This window comes from Ruditapes philippinarum, unplaced genomic scaffold (assembly GCF_026571515.1).
Source record: "Ruditapes philippinarum isolate M1 unplaced genomic scaffold, ASM2657151v2 ctg2483_1_1_1_1, whole genome shotgun sequence".
In the NCBI taxonomy this organism is placed as follows: Eukaryota; Metazoa; Mollusca; class Bivalvia; order Venerida; family Veneridae; genus Ruditapes; species Ruditapes philippinarum.
In genome coordinates this window covers 407,945-431,412 of record NW_026865080.1, presented here as the reverse complement: position 1 = coordinate 431,412, position 23,468 = coordinate 407,945, and the positions used below count along the sequence as shown (strand labels likewise).

At 32.3% G+C, this 23,468-nt stretch overlaps 1 protein-coding gene across 1 annotated transcript in view; it reads right to left on the bottom strand.

The window, feature by feature from the left end:
• Positions 1-5,816: 5,816 nt before the first annotated feature.
• LOC132727752 (venom factor-like) overlaps positions 5,817-23,468 on the bottom strand; it is a 39,348-nt gene continuing 21,696 nt past the window's right edge. Inside the window, exons 24-40 of the mRNA XM_060713329.1 lie at positions 22,683-22,871; positions 22,368-22,446; positions 21,523-21,688; positions 21,145-21,222; positions 20,295-20,469; positions 19,923-20,095; positions 19,503-19,658; positions 17,995-18,185; positions 17,378-17,566; positions 16,579-16,666; positions 16,125-16,205; positions 15,444-15,552; positions 12,758-12,856; positions 11,891-12,001; positions 11,197-11,286; positions 7,415-7,553; positions 5,817-6,648 (exon numbers count right to left, since the gene is read on the bottom strand). Of these exons, the coding sequence (XP_060569312.1) occupies positions 6,501-6,648; positions 7,415-7,553; positions 11,197-11,286; positions 11,891-12,001; positions 12,758-12,856; positions 15,444-15,552; positions 16,125-16,205; positions 16,579-16,666; positions 17,378-17,566; positions 17,995-18,185; positions 19,503-19,658; positions 19,923-20,095; positions 20,295-20,469; positions 21,145-21,222; positions 21,523-21,688; positions 22,368-22,446; positions 22,683-22,871 (2,261 nt within the window). The 3' untranslated portion in view covers positions 5,817-6,500. The remainder of the gene's footprint in view (positions 6,649-7,414; positions 7,554-11,196; positions 11,287-11,890; positions 12,002-12,757; positions 12,857-15,443; positions 15,553-16,124; positions 16,206-16,578; positions 16,667-17,377; positions 17,567-17,994; positions 18,186-19,502; positions 19,659-19,922; positions 20,096-20,294; positions 20,470-21,144; positions 21,223-21,522; positions 21,689-22,367; positions 22,447-22,682; positions 22,872-23,468) is intronic.

The following is a 23,468-nucleotide window of genomic DNA, read 5'->3' as shown; positions in this document are numbered from 1 at the left end:
CGCCCGACCGTTAGCAATTTGGTTTCCAGAGCATAACTTAAGTTTCATGTGGCCCACAATATTCAAACTTCATAGGATGATTGTCCAAATTGGGTAAAAGACTCCTATTGATTTTGGGGTCAAAAGGTCAAAGGTCAAGGTCACTATTACCTTAAAACTGAAAACAGTTTCCGGAGCATAACTTAAGTTCCATTTGACCCACAACATTCAAACTGCATAGGATGATTGTCCATATTGGGTAGAAAACTGCTATAGATTTTAGGGTCACAAGGTCAAAGGTCAAGGTCACTATTACCTTTATACTGAAAACAGTTTCCGGAGCATAAATAAAGTTCCATTTGGCCCACAATATTCAAACTTCATAGGATGATTGTCCATATTGGGTAGAAGACCCCTATTGATTTTTGCGGCACAAGGTATAAGGTCGAGGTCACTATTACCTAAAAACTGAAAACAGTTTCTGGAGCATAACTTAAGTTCAATTTGACCCACAATATTCAAACTTCATAGGATGAGTTTGCTGATTGGGTTGAAGACTGCTATTGATTTTGGAGTTACAAGGTCAAAGGTCCAGGTCATTGTTACCTTAAAACTGAAAACAGTTTCTGGAGCATTACTTAAGTTCCATTTTGCCCACAATATTCAAACTTTTCAGAATGATTGCCCATATTGGGTAGGAGACCCGTATTTTTTTAGGGTCATAACGTCAAAGGTCAAGGTCACTATTACCTTAAAACTGAAAACAGTTTCCGCTCAATAACTTATGTATTAATCATCCTACAGCTGTTAAATTTTATAGGATTAACAGCTAATTCCCATGTCTTACAAATGCTTCAAACACTTTCGGGCATATAATGATCCGCCTAGCGTTGCTCTTGTTTTTTTTACATGTTTTAAAGTAAATTTAGGTTCGTTTGTTCAGTAATCACAAATATGATGTCGTCTGCTACTAGTTATTTTGTTTTATCTCATACATTCTGAATGCTTTGGACATCTTTGTTAGAATCTTAGTGAGTTTCAACCAATATAATCGTTTTCTTTCTCATGAGAAGTAAGAACAATTCAGAATTAAAGAATAATAGATAGAAAGATTAATTTCAGCGAGCGTTACTTTATAAATGAATAACTTTCAACATTTAAATATACGCTTTAACAAATGATTTGCTTACATCCACAAAGCATCAAACTTGCTGGATATTCAAATAACAAACGAAATATTATTCAAACAAAATTGACTTTTTAAATAAAAACAATTGTTTATTCAAAATTATTTGGTAATTATTTCAGATCAACAACGTAGATGTAACTAAAGCATCTCACGAAAAGGCAGTGGAATTGATCAAGAAAAGTGAGGAAATAACGTTAGTTGTTTGTAGCGGTTCTGACGGTAAGTGTTAAGAAACCCATAAATATCACTTCCCATTAGTTTCCATTATTTAATTTCTTTAAAGAAAGGGATATATATAAGTAGTTGGAATGTTTTCATCGCAAACCTAGGATCACAATATCGAATGGTTACATGCAGTCAGTATTTATTTACATTAAGAAGCGAATGCTATTTATGTGAGTGTTTAACTATTGAGTTGAAATTAATATCTTCCGCATAATAGGAAACAATGATAAAAACACTGTAAGATGGCACGACATAATATCTTATGCCGTGTATATGGCAATTATAACTAGCATATAATGAATGTGTCATTAACCTTTCAAAGAATTGATGTTGCCATATTTCTGACAACAGACCATTTAGGCAAAGATATAAGGTAAAACCAATACAAAAATATAACAATATTCCATTGCATTTTATCATGGAGTTATATTCTTTAATATAAGTCTCTGATTTAAACATCTTTATTTGTCCGGATTCCGGCTGCTCTGGGTATTCCGAATCTCCGACCACCATCATTTGATATAATGCATCTGTACATAATTTTTATGTCTATTAATTTATTGCTCAAATATATTTTTGTATTTCAGAGTTAAAGGCTCGTTTGCAATGACAATGAAGTATTGTAATGATACTATTGTTATATCCATACATCGAAGAGTTGAAGTTTGAGAATTACAAAATATCGTTAATCTATTTACTTCTTACATACAGTGAGAAATAACTAACAATATACATAGTATTACAATGAAAATTTAGTATAAGTGGACTCTTGCGCGACATTTAAACTGGTCCGATTTTAGACGATTCCGGTTTTCAGAGTTTACAACGTATATGCTCAGAAAATAAACCTTTTAACGAATCTGAAATATCTTAGTGTATTCAGGAATCACTATGCCGAATAATAATGATTAAAAGGGACTGGCTATATTTTCATCTAATGACCCTCCAAGAAGAAAAATATAAGTGGAAAACAACAACAGCTGTAACAATATACGTCACGGAAATCAAAAATGATTGTTATCATTGAGTTCACTGACTGCAAATATTGTTCCACGATGTTCTGGTCTTCTGTGTATTTAAAAAATGGTATGTAATATACAATATACAGCTATTGATGATGTACATATTTTTCGATAAAGGGAACAGATATAACTTAAAGATTTAAAGCTTCCTATTAAAATGAAGCAAATATGAACTTAGGTATTTATCATTGTGTAAATATTGATACAGTTTATAAGTCATTGTAAACTTATAAATTTATGAATGTTGTATTGTAATAACGAATTCCGATGATGAAAAGGAAGTAACAATTATTATTACAAGTCGTAGATATGTGTTATATAATTCATAATTCATCATGTATAGTATTCTAGGCCTTGATATTTTCAATATTCTGTGGACGTTTCTTGTTTCTTTCATCATGATTTACTTGGCATAATGTTCTTGTAAAGCCTACTATTTTCTGTTTAAAATCATTTTTTTTTGTATCGATCGTTCACTTTTATTTGATTTTAATAGTCATACTTATTGATATTGTTTTTACACTGACGATGTGAGTGATTTAAACAAAATAATGTAAATCAATTAAACAGGAAATACCGTGATAAATCATACAACGATTTTAAACCATTTAATCATAAATGAATGAGCTTTAATGTTTTGTATTGCACAATTTGTTATTTATTTTGCAAGTGATATTTCTTTTGTTCAATCATTTACAAAATTTGTTTTGTAAATTGTACATTTTTATTTATGTACCAAATGTTTATTTTGCATATTATGCTTTAATACATTAAAGGTACTCCTCTGACGTTGCAGAACCTAAAATCTGAACATTGTAATTTCTTACACAGATCAACTAAGGCACTTAAAACCATAAAACATGAAACAGATATTTATAAATTTACTCAGAAACAAATTGAAAATCGTAAAATCTTATTTGTGTGCTATTTATTCGATTTTGGTGAAAAGCGTTGCAACGCTATTTGATTTGTTGGTCATTTTTCACAATTGAAATAATTATTCTGGCAAATTGGAGAGAGTGAATGATCTGAAATTTTGCACACAAATTACTGGTCTGGATCTTCATAAAATGAAACATTAATCTCGAAAACATATTTCCAGCCCAGTCATTTCAATAAATCAAAGTGGATCCCTTTAATGCCTCAACTGTTGTTTTTTCGCAAACCATAAATCTGTATCGATAATAAATTGTATATATTCTGCTATATCATGCTATAAATAAATATTAGCAACAAATTACTCGTATGCATGTTTTTTATACGTGTGATAATAAATAATTAGTAAGCTATAGTACTGATTAGGCCCATAATATAAGTAGTGTCTACAAAAGATAGTTAATGGTATTCTGTTCCTTTTTGTTTGTTTTCAAGAACTTTTATGGAATGCGTGTTCGTTTATAAAGTTATTGTTTCAGTATTTTATTGATTTCTTAACCGTAACGAATTTTTTCTTATAAATTTCTGCTAAGATAGTACCTCTTCAAATTTTAACTGTTATATCATTTGGCAAAAGATATATATTAGATAAGGCCTTGAACTTCTTTCTGGAAAAAATATAATCGAAATGTAGATAGAATGTGTTATTTTGTCTTGCCGGTTGCCATTGCACTTATTTTCTTTTTTTTTGGTTAAATGTGATAAGCTTATATTTTTCCCAATAAATTATTACATATAAGAAGAAACATTAGATAAGTCTAGGAGTAAATTTTGAACAGTTTGTGTTTACAACGTTCTTCAAGATAAGATTTAAAAAATGTTAAAATGGCAAGTAATGGTAATGTAGTTGTAATGGTAATGTTAGTGTCAGCAAATTACTTGCAAATATAATAGTTTCAGTCGCTAATGAGAAAAGAAATATTCTTACATATTAGACAGAACTTCCTACTGTTACACTTGTGCTAGAAAAACCTGTCTTTCACCCCTCAAGAAAAACAAGTCGCATATCATTTCCACGCTCCTTTTATAAATTAATTGCGTTCTTATGATAAAGTCATTTTGCCGTTATGAATTAAGTTGTAATTTCATACGCTACTATAAAAAGTGTTATATAAAAATATATGTTATTGTATTTTCTTTCCGAGATATCATCTATTTTTAATATGTAAGACTATAAATTTAAAACACCGATTGTCATCACAGACAGGAATATCTAGCTCTCTGGTAACTGTTTAGCGGAAATTCGGTAGAGCCTCGTGACCACCGTAAACAATTACCCTTGAGCTAGATATTTCTGTCTTTACCGGAAAGATCCTTATGAATTATAGCACCTTATCTAAAACAGTGACACTGTATTACGCCTGGCCCGTGTACACACACAAATGTTCCTGTATACAATGTCATCATACGGCAAGCGCGCTCTTGGAACCATACCGTAATAAAAATTGCATAAATCAGATTATATAAAAAACGACTTGTTAGTTCATGTTATTTCACACATTACGGGTATTTAAGACGGCTACACTGTTTCGTTTTGGTGATTATAGATATGGCCCGTTAATATCACCATGGTCGAGCGATTTGCCGATATGAGAAATTTTAAATCGTGACTGACAATTTCTAAAGTTGCAGATATTTAACGCAAAGGAAGACAATATTATAAGGAGACATTCATAAATAATGTCTTTGGTTTAAACATTATTTATTTTATAGTTCAAATATATACAATTATGTACAACATCATGACAAAATACAAGATTGAAAAGGAAGTCAACGACTTAAATTTCTTTCCTGTTAAAAGTAAAAATATAGTATAATGTACAGTAACAACACGTTCAGAATACTAGTTACTAACATAACATGATTGCACTTATAAAAAAAGTGAAATGAGTAATAGTAGTACAACAAACGAACAATAAAGTGAGTGTAACAACTGATGCACAATCATATTGAATTGTTATTTATAAGTTGGAGTAAGTACGGAATGTCACAAAGTGAAAGTACGTTTGTAAAATCTTGCATTATATTTTCACGCCGAACCTCATTTTTACTCTATATTCATTGATGTGAGATTGCATCATCTTTTGTTTAATTTAGAGTTTTCGGGTGAAATTATTATTTAGAGTATTTTTATGGTTGACCCGAAGATGACACGGGCCCTCCACACGTATGTCCATGGCTAAAAGGTGACGCATGCCCTTGTTCAGGATCCTATCAACTGTGCCAACACTGTAGGAAGTACAGTTACGCTTGATAAGATTTTATACAAGACGCCCGCCATTGTGACGAATTTTGTTCAACAACGCCACCACTTTATTGATACATAATGACAGAGACTTTACGGGAGAAATAGACTGAGATGCGTTGATAGTGTTTGTTTGCGTAGTGACTTTTCATATATAATCAATTTCATTTATAAATATTCATTTATTGTAAATAAATTTGTATATATTTTTCTGTTCCGAGTTGTTGGTTGTTTTAGATAGCAATTGTGGTCGGCCTGGTATCTCATCGTAGTCCCTATTGTGACACGGAAGAAAATACTTGGATGTGCGGTTTTAAATTCACACAAATATCTTTTACTAATTGATGTTTTATTTCGAAATTACAAATGGTAATTGGAAGGAAGTAATCTAGATAGTAGCATAGTTATAGAGGTAGACCCCATGTAGACTACATTTACTCATGTGATAATAAAAACATTTTTTTTTCGCTAACAAATAATCTATAATTGCAGACATTTTAGGCCCGTTTGAAAAAAAAATCTAAAAGTAATTAATTATTAAAAATACAGTCGTAAACAAATAGATAACAGTAACTTCAAATATCGTCTCGCTATCTTTAAGTTACACACTCTAGCATGTTTGTTTTAGTCATTAAAGTAAATCTTTAAGTAAATATTATCATTGCCATCTATAATGTTCATTATTGATTTCATGTTATGATAAGACAGTCGTTTGAAATTGAGGCTACCAATGGGGACAACACATTTAAAATATTTAACGTAAAATTGATGAAATTTGTCTTGTCCTGTCAAGTTTTTATACAATGGTACTACTATAATAATATCAGAAATGTTTCATGTATCAATGAATGTTCTTTATCTGCCCTAGATCAATTCTCGGTGGATTCTTTCTAATGTGATAATTCTAGTTTTTACATCCACCGCTGCCCGACATCACGCCTCCGAATTGTTTTTGGCCCGCATATAGTATTCTATATTTCATTCTGTATTTCCTATACTGTGGTCTGATATACTCTATGACTAATGTTGTTCCCAGTAATGGAGACCGATATCTGAAAATAAAGAATGTTGGTTACTTTTTCCAATTATTTTATCACTGCTAACATATCATGCACAAAAGTGTGTTTTAAGTGATATTATGCTAGTTTCTCATTGTCAAGTTGATCTGAATTTACCAGATATTTATAAAAAGATTGACTGTTTAAATGCTGATTGACCAACAGTTGCTATTGGAAAATGTTTATGATTAATCTGTCTAAAATATTAAAAGACTATTTCACTCTTTTTATAACTTGAACGTTAATGATTTGTTCAAGTGGATATTAACAGGAATTGTATTTGGTCACTTTATTTATTTATTTATTTATGCAAAGTAAGCTAATAATTTGACAAGAATCATGGCAAAAAGAATATTTTGACTTTTTACCCGCCCATTACTATATACCCTCAGATGGACTAAATTTATCTTTAAGCTTCAGCTATTTAATGATTGTCAATTCATTTAAGGCATTTAGTTCGTTCTGTAGATGAGTCCGGAAGTCTTAAAATTCCATAAGATAAATTCAGCTAATATATTGTCCAATGCGTTAACCTTTAAAGCTGTTTCCGCTCTAAAACAAATCAGTCACTCAACTGCTTCATTTATTTATGTCGGATAGAAATTTTAGATATTCAGATGTTTACAACATAGTAATAATTTCTGCATCATTCTGCTAATGATTTATTATCATTTATTCTGCTTTCATTTTTTCTGTGTCCTGTTGTTGAACTACGTAACATAACTTTAATATCGAACAACAAGAATAAGAGTTTGCTTACACTTCATTTTCACCATCTCTGATTTTGAAGCCGTCTTTTCCAATAATGATGTAAGTTTTGCCTTGTTCCAATTCTGGGAATTGGCAAGTGGAATTCCAGAAAAATGACATAACGTCTCCATCGTGAAGACTCTCAATCCCTGGAAGATGGCGTAACAAATTAAAAACCTAGCTAATCATGTGACACATTTCATGTGTACTTCTACATATGAGCCGCTTCACGACAAAACCAGCATAATGCGTTTGCGACCAGCATGAATCTAGACCAGCCTGCGCATCCGCACAGCATGTCAGGATCCATGCTATTCGCTTACCAACGCTTTTACAAGTAGCAAAACTGATAGCGAACAGCACGGATCCTGATCAGAAAGCGCGGATGCGCAGGCTGGTCTGGATCCATGCTGGTCGCAAACGCACAATGTTGGTTTTGTCGTCACGCGTCTAATATGATTAGAACTAAACTTTTATGGTCAAAAGCGTGCTCAACGTTTTCGGATGGTCACGAAATTGATGTTTTGTAATTACATGCAAATATAGTTTTTAAAGTAGTTTTAGTACTTCGTGACTACCATCTGTCAAACAGTAGTTCTAGGATTACTTGATGAGTGGCGAAGTCTTGTTACTTATAGGCAAAATGAAGAAAGATAACGGAACATATAACAAATGGGTCTTTTTTACTTTATAGGTTACAGATATGATCTTGATCTTTATTGACTTTAAACACAGATGCTTGAAACAAACCTTTTTATTAGTCGCCGGTAGAAACCGGCGACTTTATTTGTAACAGTTTAATATAATATCTATGGTAGGTGAAGGCCTTAAAAATTTTTAATATAAAAACAAAACAATTATTGAACAATTAAGGACCACAATTTATTTTCATAATCCTAAAAATTCAAACATAAAATAACGTTGCTCAATGAAATGAAATATACAAATATTGACATCTTTAAAAGCAACATTACAATTTTCATAAAATGAATTAATAATGTATCCCTATGGACCAGTCATTGAATTTAGAGATACTTTTACTTTTTTTAAGTGTCAAGCGTTTCTATTTTATGATAAATAAATCATGAGTGATATTTGAAATGACACTTTTAATTCATTTGGTTGTTTATATCTTATGAGACCATTTATATTTCATTATTTTATCTAATTATAAACAGATTCTCCCTGTTCTGTAAAAATCACGTGACTACACGTTGTATGTTATTGTTATAAAATCTATTAATAGTAACATACAGGTAGCTTGTAGGTATGGCGGCTGATGATGCAAATCATAGTAATTTTGTATAAATAATTACAAAGTTATTTTTCATTGATCAGTTTCATATTTTGTATCATTAGAAAGGTCTGTATACTCATAAAGAATATATTTTTAAAACCTTTATGAACTTTCTGTCAACGTTCAATAGTTTAGTTTAGGTTGAACATCACAAAATAGATTTATGCTAACGAGGTACAATTATTGAAATAAATAGTGGTAATCTGCGTCTTCGTTATATTCCGTCGATTTCCGTCGCGCAGGTTACCAAAACGGTATGACGGTAGGGGTCCGGAATAGTATTAGATATATAGAAAAAAACTAATAAACTATCTTTTTGTTGATATTGTATCAAAGGCAATAAAACGTTAACTATATCGTATGTAACGACAGGAATATTGATTTCAACTAAATTATATATTTTTTCGATAGCGCATAAGAATAATTTCTTTCATGCAGATACAACTTTTACGGCAGAATTGCATTGTTTTATGCAATAATTAAAACATATATATTTTCAGAGTCATCTCGATTTATCAACTTATGTTTCATATAAAAGGAAATAATAAAAATTATTTTTATGAAAACTACAAAAATGATTTTCAAAGATTCGAACTTGGCCTACTAGGTCACAACTTCGTCATACTTACCTCTAGGCAATCGAGCAATATTTATTGATTTAATATCGAGATCTATACTATCAATAACATTTTTAGCATTAATCATAAGTTACGTAAACTAACGAAACACCTCCCGAAAATTAATGACTCTCAGGTCAATATTTCCAAACAATACTTGCTTATTTAATAATTATAACAGTTCCTTGACAGTATTGCTAAGCAAGATTGCTTCAAATGTGATGTTTATTGTGAATAGACAGGTACTCAACATATTGTTCCTTTTTTCTTTATAGTTTTACTTAAACCATTAATTAAACTGATATTTCATTATATTTATGATAATACAATCATTTTTCTATCCGGCGACTTGATGCTTTAGCATCAAAACCTCTACTTGTGTTCTATATGGGCTATATACTATACTAAGATATAAGGCCTCCAACAGAACAAAAACATTACGCGGAACAAACATGAACACTGCTGCAAGAAATGGCCAGATCACGCATTTTGTTTCATTAAAATCCCCCAAATAAATGATTAAACTTTTCACAAAATGCCAATACATATATTTTCAACCCATGACATTTTCGACGTCCATTCTATTCATGTATACAAACAAGATTTCAGGTCGATTCTTACAAAATCAACAGAAAATGGCTAAAATTTACACATACGTTCCATAAACAAACTATTTTTCTATAGATCTGCGAAGTCACAACTGATTTATTCTTGGACAAAAAAAAACATATGACAAAGCAGACATATTAAATCACTCTTTTATGACTTAGGCCTTAAATTGACCTTAACCTTTAATATCAAATTATTGAAATTTTCTTAAATTGTCATAACTTTGTTTTTTATTTACAGATTTGATTTATACTCATGCGAAACAACACACATGACAAAACCCACATTTTGGTTATGACATTGAGCTTTAAATTGCATCGACCTTCATAGTTAAAATAATAACTTTAACTTAAATTGTCAAAATGATTTTTTGACATAATTGCAAATCTGTAAAGAAAGAAACTCGCCTTGAAAATAAATGACTGGCAGTCAAAGTTAAATTATTGTATTTTGCTTAAATTGTCATAACTTTGGTATCTATCTAAGGATATGATTCATTCGTTGACAATATAATACTTATGACAAACTGACATGAGATATTTTAAAGAAATCCTTGACCGTCAAGGTCATAACATTCAATTTAGCTTAAATTGTCATAAATTTGGTAACTAATTAAAATTATTGATTATAATGATCCGATTTGATTAATAGATTAATACTGAAACAAAACAGCGCATATGATAACACTAGCTATATTGACTTATTTAAGTATGACCTTGATCTGTAAATGACATTGACCGTTAAGATCAAATATTTAAATTTTATTTTATCCAAAAAAATGATGCTTTTAGAACAACAATTCTCTACTACAATTACATGTTTCCTCTATGTGCTTAATTTAAGAAAAAGAAAAGCCGAGCGTGGCCCCCGCTCAGCATTGTCTCTTGTTTTCATTGACGCACTTATGGTGTAACACAAGAAAAGCGCGCTTAACATTTTCCACCGTATCCTGAATATATTTCAAGAAAAATAAAATGTTTTAAGCATGTTCATGGTTGAATACTTTTGGAATATTGCTACATTAAAACTGTACACAAGTTATACCACACTTCAAATTCTTATACATTTTAAAACAAAAATGTTGGGGTTTTCATAAAGTAGTAGATTAAGGAAACTTCCCTCTGCTATATTAATACATTCTCTCATCAATGTCAACTGAGGGTGCTAAGATGTAAAGACGGACAGGCGGACGAACAGCAATCAATCACCATCTGTTAGGCCGTTAGCAGGGCTTAAATGCAAACGAGAATGATAATCAAATTAGAATACCTTGCCTGAGTGTAGTCATCACCGTGCCTCTTGCAATTTTCTCGAGTGCTGTCTCATCATACATAACCTCGTCTATTCTCACGCGTACAGCTGATTAGAATTCAAAATGAAATTTGTTCAGTTTATTGTAACAAAATTTAAATTTCAAACAGGCTCTATGAATTAGAACTTACGCCGTTGAATAATCATAAAATCATGGCTATCCCCTGAGTACTCTGAAAACATTTGTATACGTATTTGTGATATTCGACAAGACTTTTGGGCGTTTTTGTTGATCTTTAGAAACTCTGTTTCTGACTACTGTATTATTTATATTCTTTTTAACAACATGTGATAATTAGCAGTGGTGGATAAAATATTTAAGATAAAGATTATTAATAAATAAAATCGAACATACGAATTGTCGACATAAACGGTAAGAAAACTTATCAGAGTTGATAACCATATTCCCACTTAACACCAGTTCGTGAGCAAAATTATTATTATTAGTGTGTCATTTGAACAAAATCCTTTATAAATTACCCGTTCACCCTTTAGCATTATCATACAGGTGGTGGCAAATTGGCCATATAATACTAATTTGATGTACAAGTTTTTACAAAGGACGCCGAGATTTCCCCTTCCTTGGTAAATTTTAACAATTTTGCAACTTAACTTGCTTCCCACATTTAGTGCTAATTGATCAATTACATACCATATTTTGCCTTATCCGTATTACAGGCGCTATTGAACAGTTTTGGAACAGGTTTCTTCTTCATTCTGATTAACTGTTGAATTTCGTTTTCCACTGGTTGAACACACATACCTAAGAAAAAACATCAACGCTAACTTTATGTTTATAACATTACTTTAAACTTGATAATAATTATCATTAATTATTGTAACATTATCCAGCTGATATGCTTTTCGACATTTCTTTTCTATAAGAAATAATTTTTCAATATTATCCTTTGCAGAAATGTTTTCTTTGTTTATTCCTATGTCAGTGACCGTCTGGGTGGGCATTATATTTTTTACCGGCCCACTAAAGATTTTTAGAATATTACTCCGAATAAGATTTTACCAAACGCGCAGTGTACTAGCTGACAACTAAAAGATTTCAATACTTTTGATTTTATATTTAACAAACTATTCCAGTCAGTCTAAAACATTGGACGGACCTCATCCTTTTGCTAAAGTCTTTAAAATGTTTGCGGGCTGGCTGATCTGCCACGTTTAATGCCATGAGGTCCACAGTGCTCTATACTATTTTGTTATTTATGTAAAGTACATTACGACGGGGTTGTGGACCAAAACTTATATGTTCGTATTACTGTAACCTGTCTTACATTTTTGCAATACTGATTGCTTTTATTATTGACAATTTAATTGTATAAGTTTAATTTCGACAATTTTATACTTGACATTCTAAATGAAATACAGAAACATATTTTAAAACAATTGAATGAATTTCAACGCAAGATTTTTGCTTTTTTATATTTAAAATATCTTTGTGACATCCTAAAAATAAGAAAGAAATTAATCAAATATCAACAGGAAAATGTTTATCAACATAACTTACTTCGGGCGCACACACATTCCTTCTTGTTACTCTCGCATTTATAAGAGACGCTTTTGGCTCCATTTGGACCAGTACCATAAAACTGAGTACAATGTCTTTCTGTAAATAGAAATTTGAAGGTTATGAATAACTTTCGTTTTACCATTACCTAAAAGTCGACCGATAACTGATATTATCACAGAACAGAAAGGGGCCACAACATGCCATTACGTAAAAACTCAAACCTATACATGAAAATCTTAATAAATTTTAAGGAAGTTTAACTGTAATGCTTTCACGCCAAAACATTTCTAACATCTGCTAAAATTGTAATATATCAGTCATTTCTGGAACGTTTTTATTTCACAATCTTCGGTATTCAATAATTTTTTACCAGCTATAGCCGGAATTTAGTACAATGAGATAAAGGGCGAGTGATTGTAAATAATTCAATGTCCAAGATTTTGAAAAAATAACGTTCCGGAAATAACCGATTTGCTACGATATTGGCTGATGTTACATTTTTTGACGGGAAAGCATTACAGTAAGACTACCTAAAACAAGATATGTTTGTAAAACATGTATGCCCCCTATCAGCAGCCAATTAGTCATGTGATAAGGTTATTATGCATGACTTCTGACCCAGTGATCAAACAATTAATAAGGGTTATCAAGTATCTACTGGTCATGACCTTAACCTTTGACCCCTTGACCCAAAACTCAATAGGGGTCATCTGCTGGTCACGACCAATCATCATACAAAGTTTGAAGTTCCTAGACCGAAGCGTTCTTAAGTTATTGATTTGAAAGCATTTTTACCTACAAGGTCAAAAAGTGTGACCTTGCCCTTTGACCCCTTAACCCCAATATCAATAGGGGTCATCTGCTGGTCATGACCAATCACCATACCAAGTTTGAAGTTCCTAGGCCTAAGGGTTCTTTAGTTATTGATCGGAAACCGTTTTTACCTAAGAGGTCAATGTGACCTTGACCTTTGACCCCTTGACCCCAAAATCAATAGGGGTCATCTACTGATCATAACCAATCACCATATCAAGTTTGAAGTCCCTAGGCCTAAGGGTTCTTTCATTATTGATCGGAAACCGTTTTTACCTACAAGGTCAATGTGACCTTGACCTTTGACCCCTTAACCCCAAAATCAATAGGGGTCATCTGCTGGTCATGACCAATCACCATACCAAGTTTGAAGTTCCTAGGCCTAAGGGTTCTTTCGTTATTGATCGGAAATGGTTTTTACCTACAAGGTCAATGTGACCTTGATCTTTGACCCCTTAACCCCAAAATCAACAGGGGTCATCTGCTGGTCATGACTAATCACCATACCAAGTTTGAAGTTCCTAGGCCTAAGGGTTCTTTTGTTATTGATCAGAAACCATTTTTACCCAAGAGGTCAATGTGACCTTGACCTTTGACCCCTTGACCCCAAAATCAATAGGGGTCATCTACTGATCATGACCAATCACCATACCAAGTTTGAAGTTCCTAGGCCTTAAAGTTCTTTAATTATTGATCGGAAACCGTTATTGCTTACAAGGTCAATGTGACCTTGACCTTTGACCCCTTGACCCCAAAATCAATAGGGGTCATCTACTGATCATGACCAATCACCATACCAAGTTTGAAAGTCCTAGGCCTTAAAGTTATTTAGTTATTGATCGGAAACCGTTTTTGCTTACAAGGTCAATGTGACCTTGACCTTTGACCCCTTGACCCCAAAATCAATAGGGATCATCTTCTGATCACGACCAATCACCATACCAAGTTTGAAGTTCCTAGGCCTTAAGGTTCTTTAGTTATTGATCGGAAACCATTTTTGCTTACAAGGTCAATGTGACCTTGACCTTTGACCCCTTGACTTCAAAATCAATAGGGGTCATCTACTGGTCATGACCAATCACCATACCAAGTTTGAAGTTCCTAGGCCTTAAGGTTCTTTAGTTATTGATCGGAAACCGTTTTTGCTTACAAGGTCAATGTGACCTTGACCTTTGACCCCTTGACCCAAAAATCAATAGGGGTCATCTACTGGTCATGACCAATCACCATACCAAGTTTGAAGTTCCTAGGCCTAAGGGTTCTTTAGTTATTGATCGGAAACCGTTTTTGCTTACAAGGTCAATGTGACCTTGACCTTTGACCCCTTGACCCCAAAATCAATAGGGGTCATCTACTGGTCATGACCAATCACCATACCAAGTTTGAAGTTCTTAGGCCTAAGGGTTCTTTAGTTATCACTCGGAAACCATTTGGTCTACGGACCGACGGACCGACGGACCAACGGACCGACGGACCGACAAGTGCAAAGCAATATACCCCCTTTTCTTCGAAATGAGGGCATAATAAAGTATAATCTGGAAATCTTAAACATATGTCTAGTTAATGGTAAAGAAATTGAAGAATATCAATTAACTTACTCCAATCATATATTGGTCGTAACTAAGGTATCAACATTTAACTGTTTTAATATCATATATAAAGAATGAATCAGCCCCGCTTCAAATTTAGAAAAAATAACAACTATAAATAGTGGGTGGTTTTATATTAAAATCTTAAGGAACCAACTTTAAGTATTTTTGGCTGTTTAAGTTTACAATTCCTTTTTATTTCACTTATCCTCATTGCAGGGCTTGTCCATTTAATGACTCATTTCAAATATTTATTATCTATTTAACAATCTAATAAATACCTGGGTTGTAGTAGTCGTAAACATAAATTGAAGATGGTTGTCTTGAATTTATTTCTCCATCAAAGCTATCCTTCAATCTGAATATGAAGCTTGTCTTGCTTGAAGAAATCTGGTAAACAAAGAAAAAATCATAAATTTCATTATTATTACACAAAGAAGAAAACATAAATTGAAATGAATTTGAAAAAGAGGAGAACATGTTTTTTTTTTAAAATAAATGTCTAAATAAAACATTTTATACAAATGATATAACAAATATCATGTGCTTTGAAAAGTTAAAGATTCTCCTCATCTAAAAGGGTTTGAGAAATCAGCTAAAATATTTAAGTCAACTAAAAGGCTATTTAATTTGATGACTTTCAAATTGGTTTAATTCTCTACATACAGATATAACCTATATTAGGGACCATGCTCATTGACAGCTCAATATAATTGTTATTTTGGGCAAAGTTTCTGCTCATAGAGTTCTAGGTAACACTATAAAACAGATATAAAATTATGTTTTTCTTTTCAACCAATGTTATTAATATGATAAATATTTCGTTTAATGACTTTGGCCGGTAGCATCCAAAAGTAATTTTTCGAAGTTTGCTTAAAGATGAAGCAACTGTTCAACGACAGACGGAGATAAGCTATGCATGAACGGTATGGTGAGCTAAAACAAGACAAATTATCACAAACCTCGTTTAAGTAAAACATGATAAAACCCCTGCCATCAGATGGCATTTCGTAATATTTGATGTTTGCTTTATCAGCAACAAGCTGCAAAAGAAATAAGGAGACCCAAAACATCATTCTCCTTTACTATGAATATATTTATCATCCCTGGCTCATAAAGAATAATGCCACTTTCCTAGCAATTCATAATTGTGGTCATAATAATATTTGACTTGAGATTCACATTTTGTGAAGTGATTGTAAAGGTTTGTATCAGGATACCGTTTGCAACCAATAAAACGACATCACATTACCATTTATTACGAGACAATTAAAAATATGCAATTCAGTCACGAAAAAATGATTCACTTTCAATTCGAAAGACAATGAAAAATGCACATTTAGACATAATCACTGGTACAAGAATGGAAAGTATTTTATGTTTAGCATGTTTTACGTAAAAAGATAAAATATTTACCTTATCTAAATCAGACTTGATCACTCCAACACCTGTCTCTAGCCCAAACTTCACAATGGACATGCCATATGTGTCATTATTTTTAGAACTTTAAAAATACAATTTATAATACAGAAACGCATGTAAGGTAAACAAAAATACAATTTTAAAAACTAATCTAATAAATATCATTTCTTTGAATAAGTAAAAAAACTCAAATGTAAAATATTTTGTCATTTTCACTGAGACATCAATCATCTAAGCATAACTGTATTAGAAGAATGATTAACAGAATTTCAACAGAAACATGATTTATAAATGTACATGATTACTGCAAAAATGGTTATGAGCAGTCTTCAATTAAACATGGCATTGATAAAATGTCATTATTTGTTTCATTCGCCGAAATATTTAATATTAGATCACATTAAGTTTTCACCCTAGCTCTATATGTTTTGAAATCATTTCCATGTCTGCACAGAAATACCATCTGCCAATATAAAAGCTGTGGGCATTGTTATTTCAGATAGAAAACTTTAGGGAAGCCACTGAGGTACGAAAGCTTAAAAACAATTAAATTTCTTACATAGATTTCTCCCCTAGAAACAGAAATATTAACATTGTTTGTGTTATAGAACACACTCATAAAAAAATTCATATCTTCATTTTAAAAGTAAAATTATTCTTGAAACAAGAGGTAGAGAAATAACTCCCGACTACTGCGGAGTGCTTGTAAAGCACTCAATTTTTATATACAGACACAGTTTTGTGATACCCTGGCGCCAGCTTACTTTTCGTTTTACATACAGAAGGTGCTTACCTAATACTGAAACGAATGCACTTTATTTTAACAGTAAGGTTGGTGCGATGGCTTGAATCTCCTTTCTTTCTCCCAATGTAACTTTTCTCCCTGGGTTCTATTTCTTGCGGATCTCCAAAATAATCGCTGTCGGCGTAGGTATTATTGCCTTTATCATCCTCTTCACACTGACCACATACGTCACAATTTCTGTTAACCGGTAATTAAATAATTCATATCTTAACAATCTATAAGAAATAAAAAAAATGTTTGTTTGTTTAATTTTACGCCTTTTTCCTAACAGTATTTCAATCATATAGGCGGGTAGTTTCCTAACCATAGTTCCTGGAGAGTTACACCAGTATTAGACAACCTTCCTCCGCGCTAAACTACCAAAGCATCTCCCGTGGATCGAACCAACGCCAGAGAGGTAACTGGATTAGAAGTCATCGACTCTAACTCCTCGACCACGGAGGCGGTGAAAAAAATTAAAATGTATTCAAAGCAAAAAAGAACTATTCGATAATCTTGCATAAATCAACACTGTAAAATAAAAGCATATTAAAATCTATAGGATTGAGTAATTATATTTGTGAGTTACATTGAAAAAAGACACAGCTTGTGGAGTAATAAAATACCTTGATCTGGCCAAAGTGTTATTAATTGGTGCATCTTTGGCATCTTGAACATCAATATCAGTGATCGTAAAGGGGCAGTAATGTTCTTCTGTTGAGGCGGGCCTGTTATAACGGAGATCAATTGACATAACCGCACTTTCTCTACCTTCAACTATAACCGAGATTGTGTTGTTTCCAGTCTTAACGGGTAACTACAGACAAAACAAAACATACTCAGTTGAAGGTAAGCAATCATTAGATATAATGTTAACAATACTTAATATTTTTTTCTATCTTTTTGTCATACATACATGTACATTCATTTATCTTGAATGTAAAAATATTCAAGTACAACATGTTTTTTAATATACTTCTGCTACCTTTACACATTGGCATATGTACACACATAAAATCAAGTCTTACTTTAAAAGTAATATAAATAATAATGGTAATATAAATAAATATTTACAAAAAATAGCCTTGAGAAAAATTTTATTGATATGACATAAATGTAAAGTGTAAGCGCGACTTTGACTTAATCACTATATGACTTGGCTTAAGAAGGCGTCCAATCATACATATGTTTTATAGGAAATCACTATGACGTTTTTAAGGAATGAATAAAACTGGTTCATAAAAATGTTAGTAATGTGTCTGTGGCTGGGGTGTTTGTTTTTCATTCCAATTAGGCTCATCATACCAGCATACCCTGAAACCCACCTTTGGACATTTTACGGGACAAGAAATCCATGAAGCTCGCATGATCATAAGGAATCTCCCATCATAACGTTTTGACTTTTAATTATCACACAAGAAATGCTGCATTCCTGTCATAATACATGACCCTCAATAAAACTTAACTGAAAATCATCCGGAGTCACCTACTTGCCATGGAAAATGTCCTCCCAAGTTTCACAAATTAATCACTTCTTTAGAAACTGTTCGGACAAGGATTTTACATAAAATGTCACAGTGACCATGAAATTTGACCTAATTACCTCAACATACATCTATATAGGGGTTACCTACTTCACATAGATTATGCCCTTAGAAAGTTATACAAATCACGGCTAATTTCTTCTTCAGTCGTTATTCGAAACTGATTTTAGAGTGCACGCACAGAAACGCATGCGTAAGTTGTAAGTATGAACGGACCAACTGACCCCCCTTTTACAGTAATACGCAATTTCTCAAACTACTTTCTACCACTTATTCATGCCTATACACATTTCTCAAACATATATTTGTTTTCTTTTAAGATCAATAAACACCAATTACGTATGTTAAGGTCATATGAAGATTGTCAACCTTGTCATGTGGATAATGACGTCATTACATCGTGCATTTATTTTCAGGCTCGTGCAAGTATCTTGGTAGGTCAACTGGCCTTCACTTAGCTAGCTAGATAGCTTACACTTAATGGTTAACATAATTCGAAATCACAGCCATTAGAAGCAAGTTATGTAAGTCAGTGACCTTAACCACACAGTCGAGGAATACCTTATCAAAATTATCAGAATACATCTTACATCTTCTATAATGTGTTGAACAATACCATTTTCTGTAGTTATTTGTCTTTGTTTACCAACCAAGTTGTCTGCTACTATTGTAACATTGAGGTTAATCTCTCGAGATTTGGTAGCGATTTTGTACTGAGACAATGCTTGCAAGCCAACCACTGTATCCTAGACAATTGAAAACACATGCAATTTAATAAAATGAATGATGATTATAATAATAATTTAATGACAATAATAATAATAATAATAATAATAATAATAATAATTATAATAATTATAATGAATATAGATAAAAAAAAATCTCAGTAATAATTACCGATGGATAAGTGCTAAAATGTACATCGTGCACTCGGATATTGATAACTCGTGATACATAAATCTTCATTGAATCAATCTTCAATTGTCACTTTCAATCAGTCTCAATGTTACCTGTGTTGTTTTAAATGATCCTGTGGCATCTCTTTGGGAGGTCAGCCAACTTACAATAGACGAACTTGTTTTAATGTCCCCGTATTGCAACAAAGCAAGAAGAGCGTATGCAGTTGTTTCTACAGAATTAGCGTTTGCCGGTTTCCCTCCCGGGTTTCCCCAGAATGTACCCTCTACAAAATACAATGATTAAGATAATCTTGAAACTTTATTTAAGCAATTATAATTTATGCATCAGTCAGCACTCCAATGTCTATAACAAAGAAATTTAAGTAACAAAAAGTGAAATAAATTGGTAAGTTATATTCATTTATTACATGAACTGAACTGTCACTGTTGGTCATGAATTGTAAGAAAAAAAGAGTAACGTACCCCTATCAATTTTCTTTATGTCTTTTAAGTATTTCACAAACGTGTATGTTTTTGTGCTGTCAGACAATGCTAAAGCATATGTGGTTATTGCCAAAAGATATGGGTTGTTCTTCAATTTCCTTTCCGGTAAACGCTCTATGTAATGTACTGATCTGTCAAAGCTTGCGCTAACTATCTAGAAAAAGGACAAAAAGGTATAAAATGTCATTTCCAATCTTTACTGTTTGTTCATTGATCAATTTGTATTCTAAGAGATAAATCAGTAATATTCATGTAAAATACTTAAACAAAGTTAAGTGTAGAATGAGTCATAAAAACTATGTTGCTTGAATGTGTATACCACACATTCGTGAGTCAAATTGGAAGGTAAGTCGCATGTATAGTTAAGTTACATAAACTGTTTTAAGTTATATAACTCTATAATAATAAATATACAGTAAGTCACATGCAGATGGAATCGCATGCTGATAAGCAATATATAGAGTAAAACGATCTAAGGATCAGCAAGTGAGTGCATCGTTTATCGAACACAGTCATATAATAACCTCTAGTTAAAGCAAGCAAGCAAATATGGGCAACTTAGTGATGCCATGATGTAAGAACGTCCTTTTAAAGTAAGTTGCACGGAGAGATAGTCACGTGTGGGCAAGTGCGTTTTTACATGCTGGAAGTTTTAATTGATAAAATGTTGCAAGGTATAGTAAGATAGACAAATAAAAATACTTCTTTGATAGTTGTAAAGATGACTCGCACTTTAAATAGGCACTAAAGGCTGACATGAATATGTGTTTTATTTAAATGCCATAATTAAAATACTCAAAGGGTAAAAAAAAACTAAACGAAGACTTACACCATATTTACCACCACATTCCTGTAAAGCAATCAGAATGTAGGCTGTAAAGGAAGGATCTCTTTCGTTGATTTGTCCCTGATAAAAAAGAAATGTTTCTTTTTTTTTATCTAGTAGATGAACGAAAGAGTTTTTCAAATTTAGAAATCTAAGAAATGCATTTGGTTTTGAATCAATTTGTCAATGCACTCAACTAAAAACAAAGGTTTTGGTTTATTGTTTTGTTTATTTTTTGGATATCAGTTTAAAAGTATTGTACATTAAATGCTTTCTGTTAAAGTTATATTGTATTGCAACGATGCACGAAATTTGAGAGTTCAAAACACTTCTTTGATTATCTTAGACACAAAAATGTAACATCTTAACGCTCGATCTTACCATCATTTCTCGGTGTAATACTGGCATATTATCAGTAAACGATCCATCAGCATGCATATTGTAATTAAGCCAGTTAATGATGTGTTTAATATATTTCTCTTTGACAACAGCATAATCTACAACCGTGTTAGCTTGACAAAACACCTTTGCAACAAATGCCGTGAGCCTGTAAAAAAGTTAGTAATCATATTGTTCTTGTCTTTAGACTTGACAAACGTTTGAAACTCAATGGATAAAATAAAGTACAACTGATACTGACTCATTTTTATTTTAATCTGTATTCTTTAACACTTTTCTGTAAATAATTTCGCTTGTAACATAACCATTTGAAATATTTTTTACTACCCTTTCAAGGAATGTTAAGTTCTGACGCCATATCACATATGTATGAGAACAGTAGAGATAATTTAAGAATAGGGAGCAACATATAACGTTTGGAGCCTTGGACAGTATTAAAGCACAATCAGATGAATAATCGCACATACACTGAGAAAATCATTAATACATAAATAAAACACACGACTTAGCAAGCAAAGAAAAATGGCATCAACCTTACCACTTTATAAGCACAACAATTCAAAATCAGATAGTCAGGGGTCACAATGAATTTCCCAATTTCATTCACCCAAACTAAGCGCCCATTAAACCATAGTTCTTAACACGTAAACACTGACACTTAATAATAACAATTAATAGCAGGACTAGCATAGAATTTATAATCAATAATTGATTCATTGGTCAAAGACATGGACATAGCATAAAAGAAATATTGCCCCTTCTTCCATGAATAAGTCTATCTTTACACAGTACCAAATGATTAGTGTCTTTACAGACCACACACTTACCAAGTGCTGGGCGGTCGGCTACGCATGATTGCGTATGATCCGTCGTGTTGTCTAAATTTTGAAATCTGTTTTCTTATACCTGTAAAACACATGCAATATTACAACTGTGTGCCTTGTTTTTGTTAAATTCAAAAATGTAACTGACCAACAATGAAACGAGTGTGTGGAAATGATATTTGTTCGAGAATATAACAATCTGATTGCCATTATTATCTACATTATATAAAGAAATTTACAAGAAAGTTCAAGGCATGTTTGCTGTCATTAAGCTCTATCTTAAATATCATTTTCTAAACATCAACAGAAAATAGAAACCTTCTCTAATCCATTGATATCCTTTTGCTTCTATTTCAACCGTCTCTTGTTCCGTTTCCTTCAAATAAGCTAGGGCGTATACATTTGTAGCAAGCCGTATCATTGTCTGCTCACCGAAGCCGATAGGCTTTCGAAACAAAGAATCAACGCCTCTGATAGTCGTATTGACAACATTGGTCATAACGATACCTGAAGATTGTATAAAGCAGACAACACATTATTAAGCTTTAGAAATATTGGTTCTATAATGAAAGAAAGTAAACACTTGTTTATGATCATAATCACGTGAATCACGTGGCCTTTTTATCTCGAGTGGACGTGAGTTTCCTTCTAGACCAACTAAACGCTCCTTAATTCGAACGTCTTTGATTACAAAGCAGACACGAAACATACATATCTAGCAAGATCAACTCAAAACTGGCAGGTAGGTAGTATTTTGATGGATGCACTGGTAGTTGTAGACTGTTACTGCTAACTTTAAAGGAAGATTATTATTAATTGTAATAGTAAGGTTTAAAATAACCTTAACAGCTTCGGCTTGTTATGCTGTATCTAATATCCTTGTTGTGAAAGGCAGGTTTTAGCTGCAGTTAAAGAAATACCTGATGTTCTTTTCAGTTACTTATACATATAAAATATAAAGAATAAAATCCTTTAGTGTTAAATGAACATTAGGTGACAATTTAGTGTCTTAAAACACTACAGATACTCTGATAAAAGAGAAAGTAATCATTATTATTTGAATGATATCACGATTTCTGTGTGACATGTTTATATTCATCTATA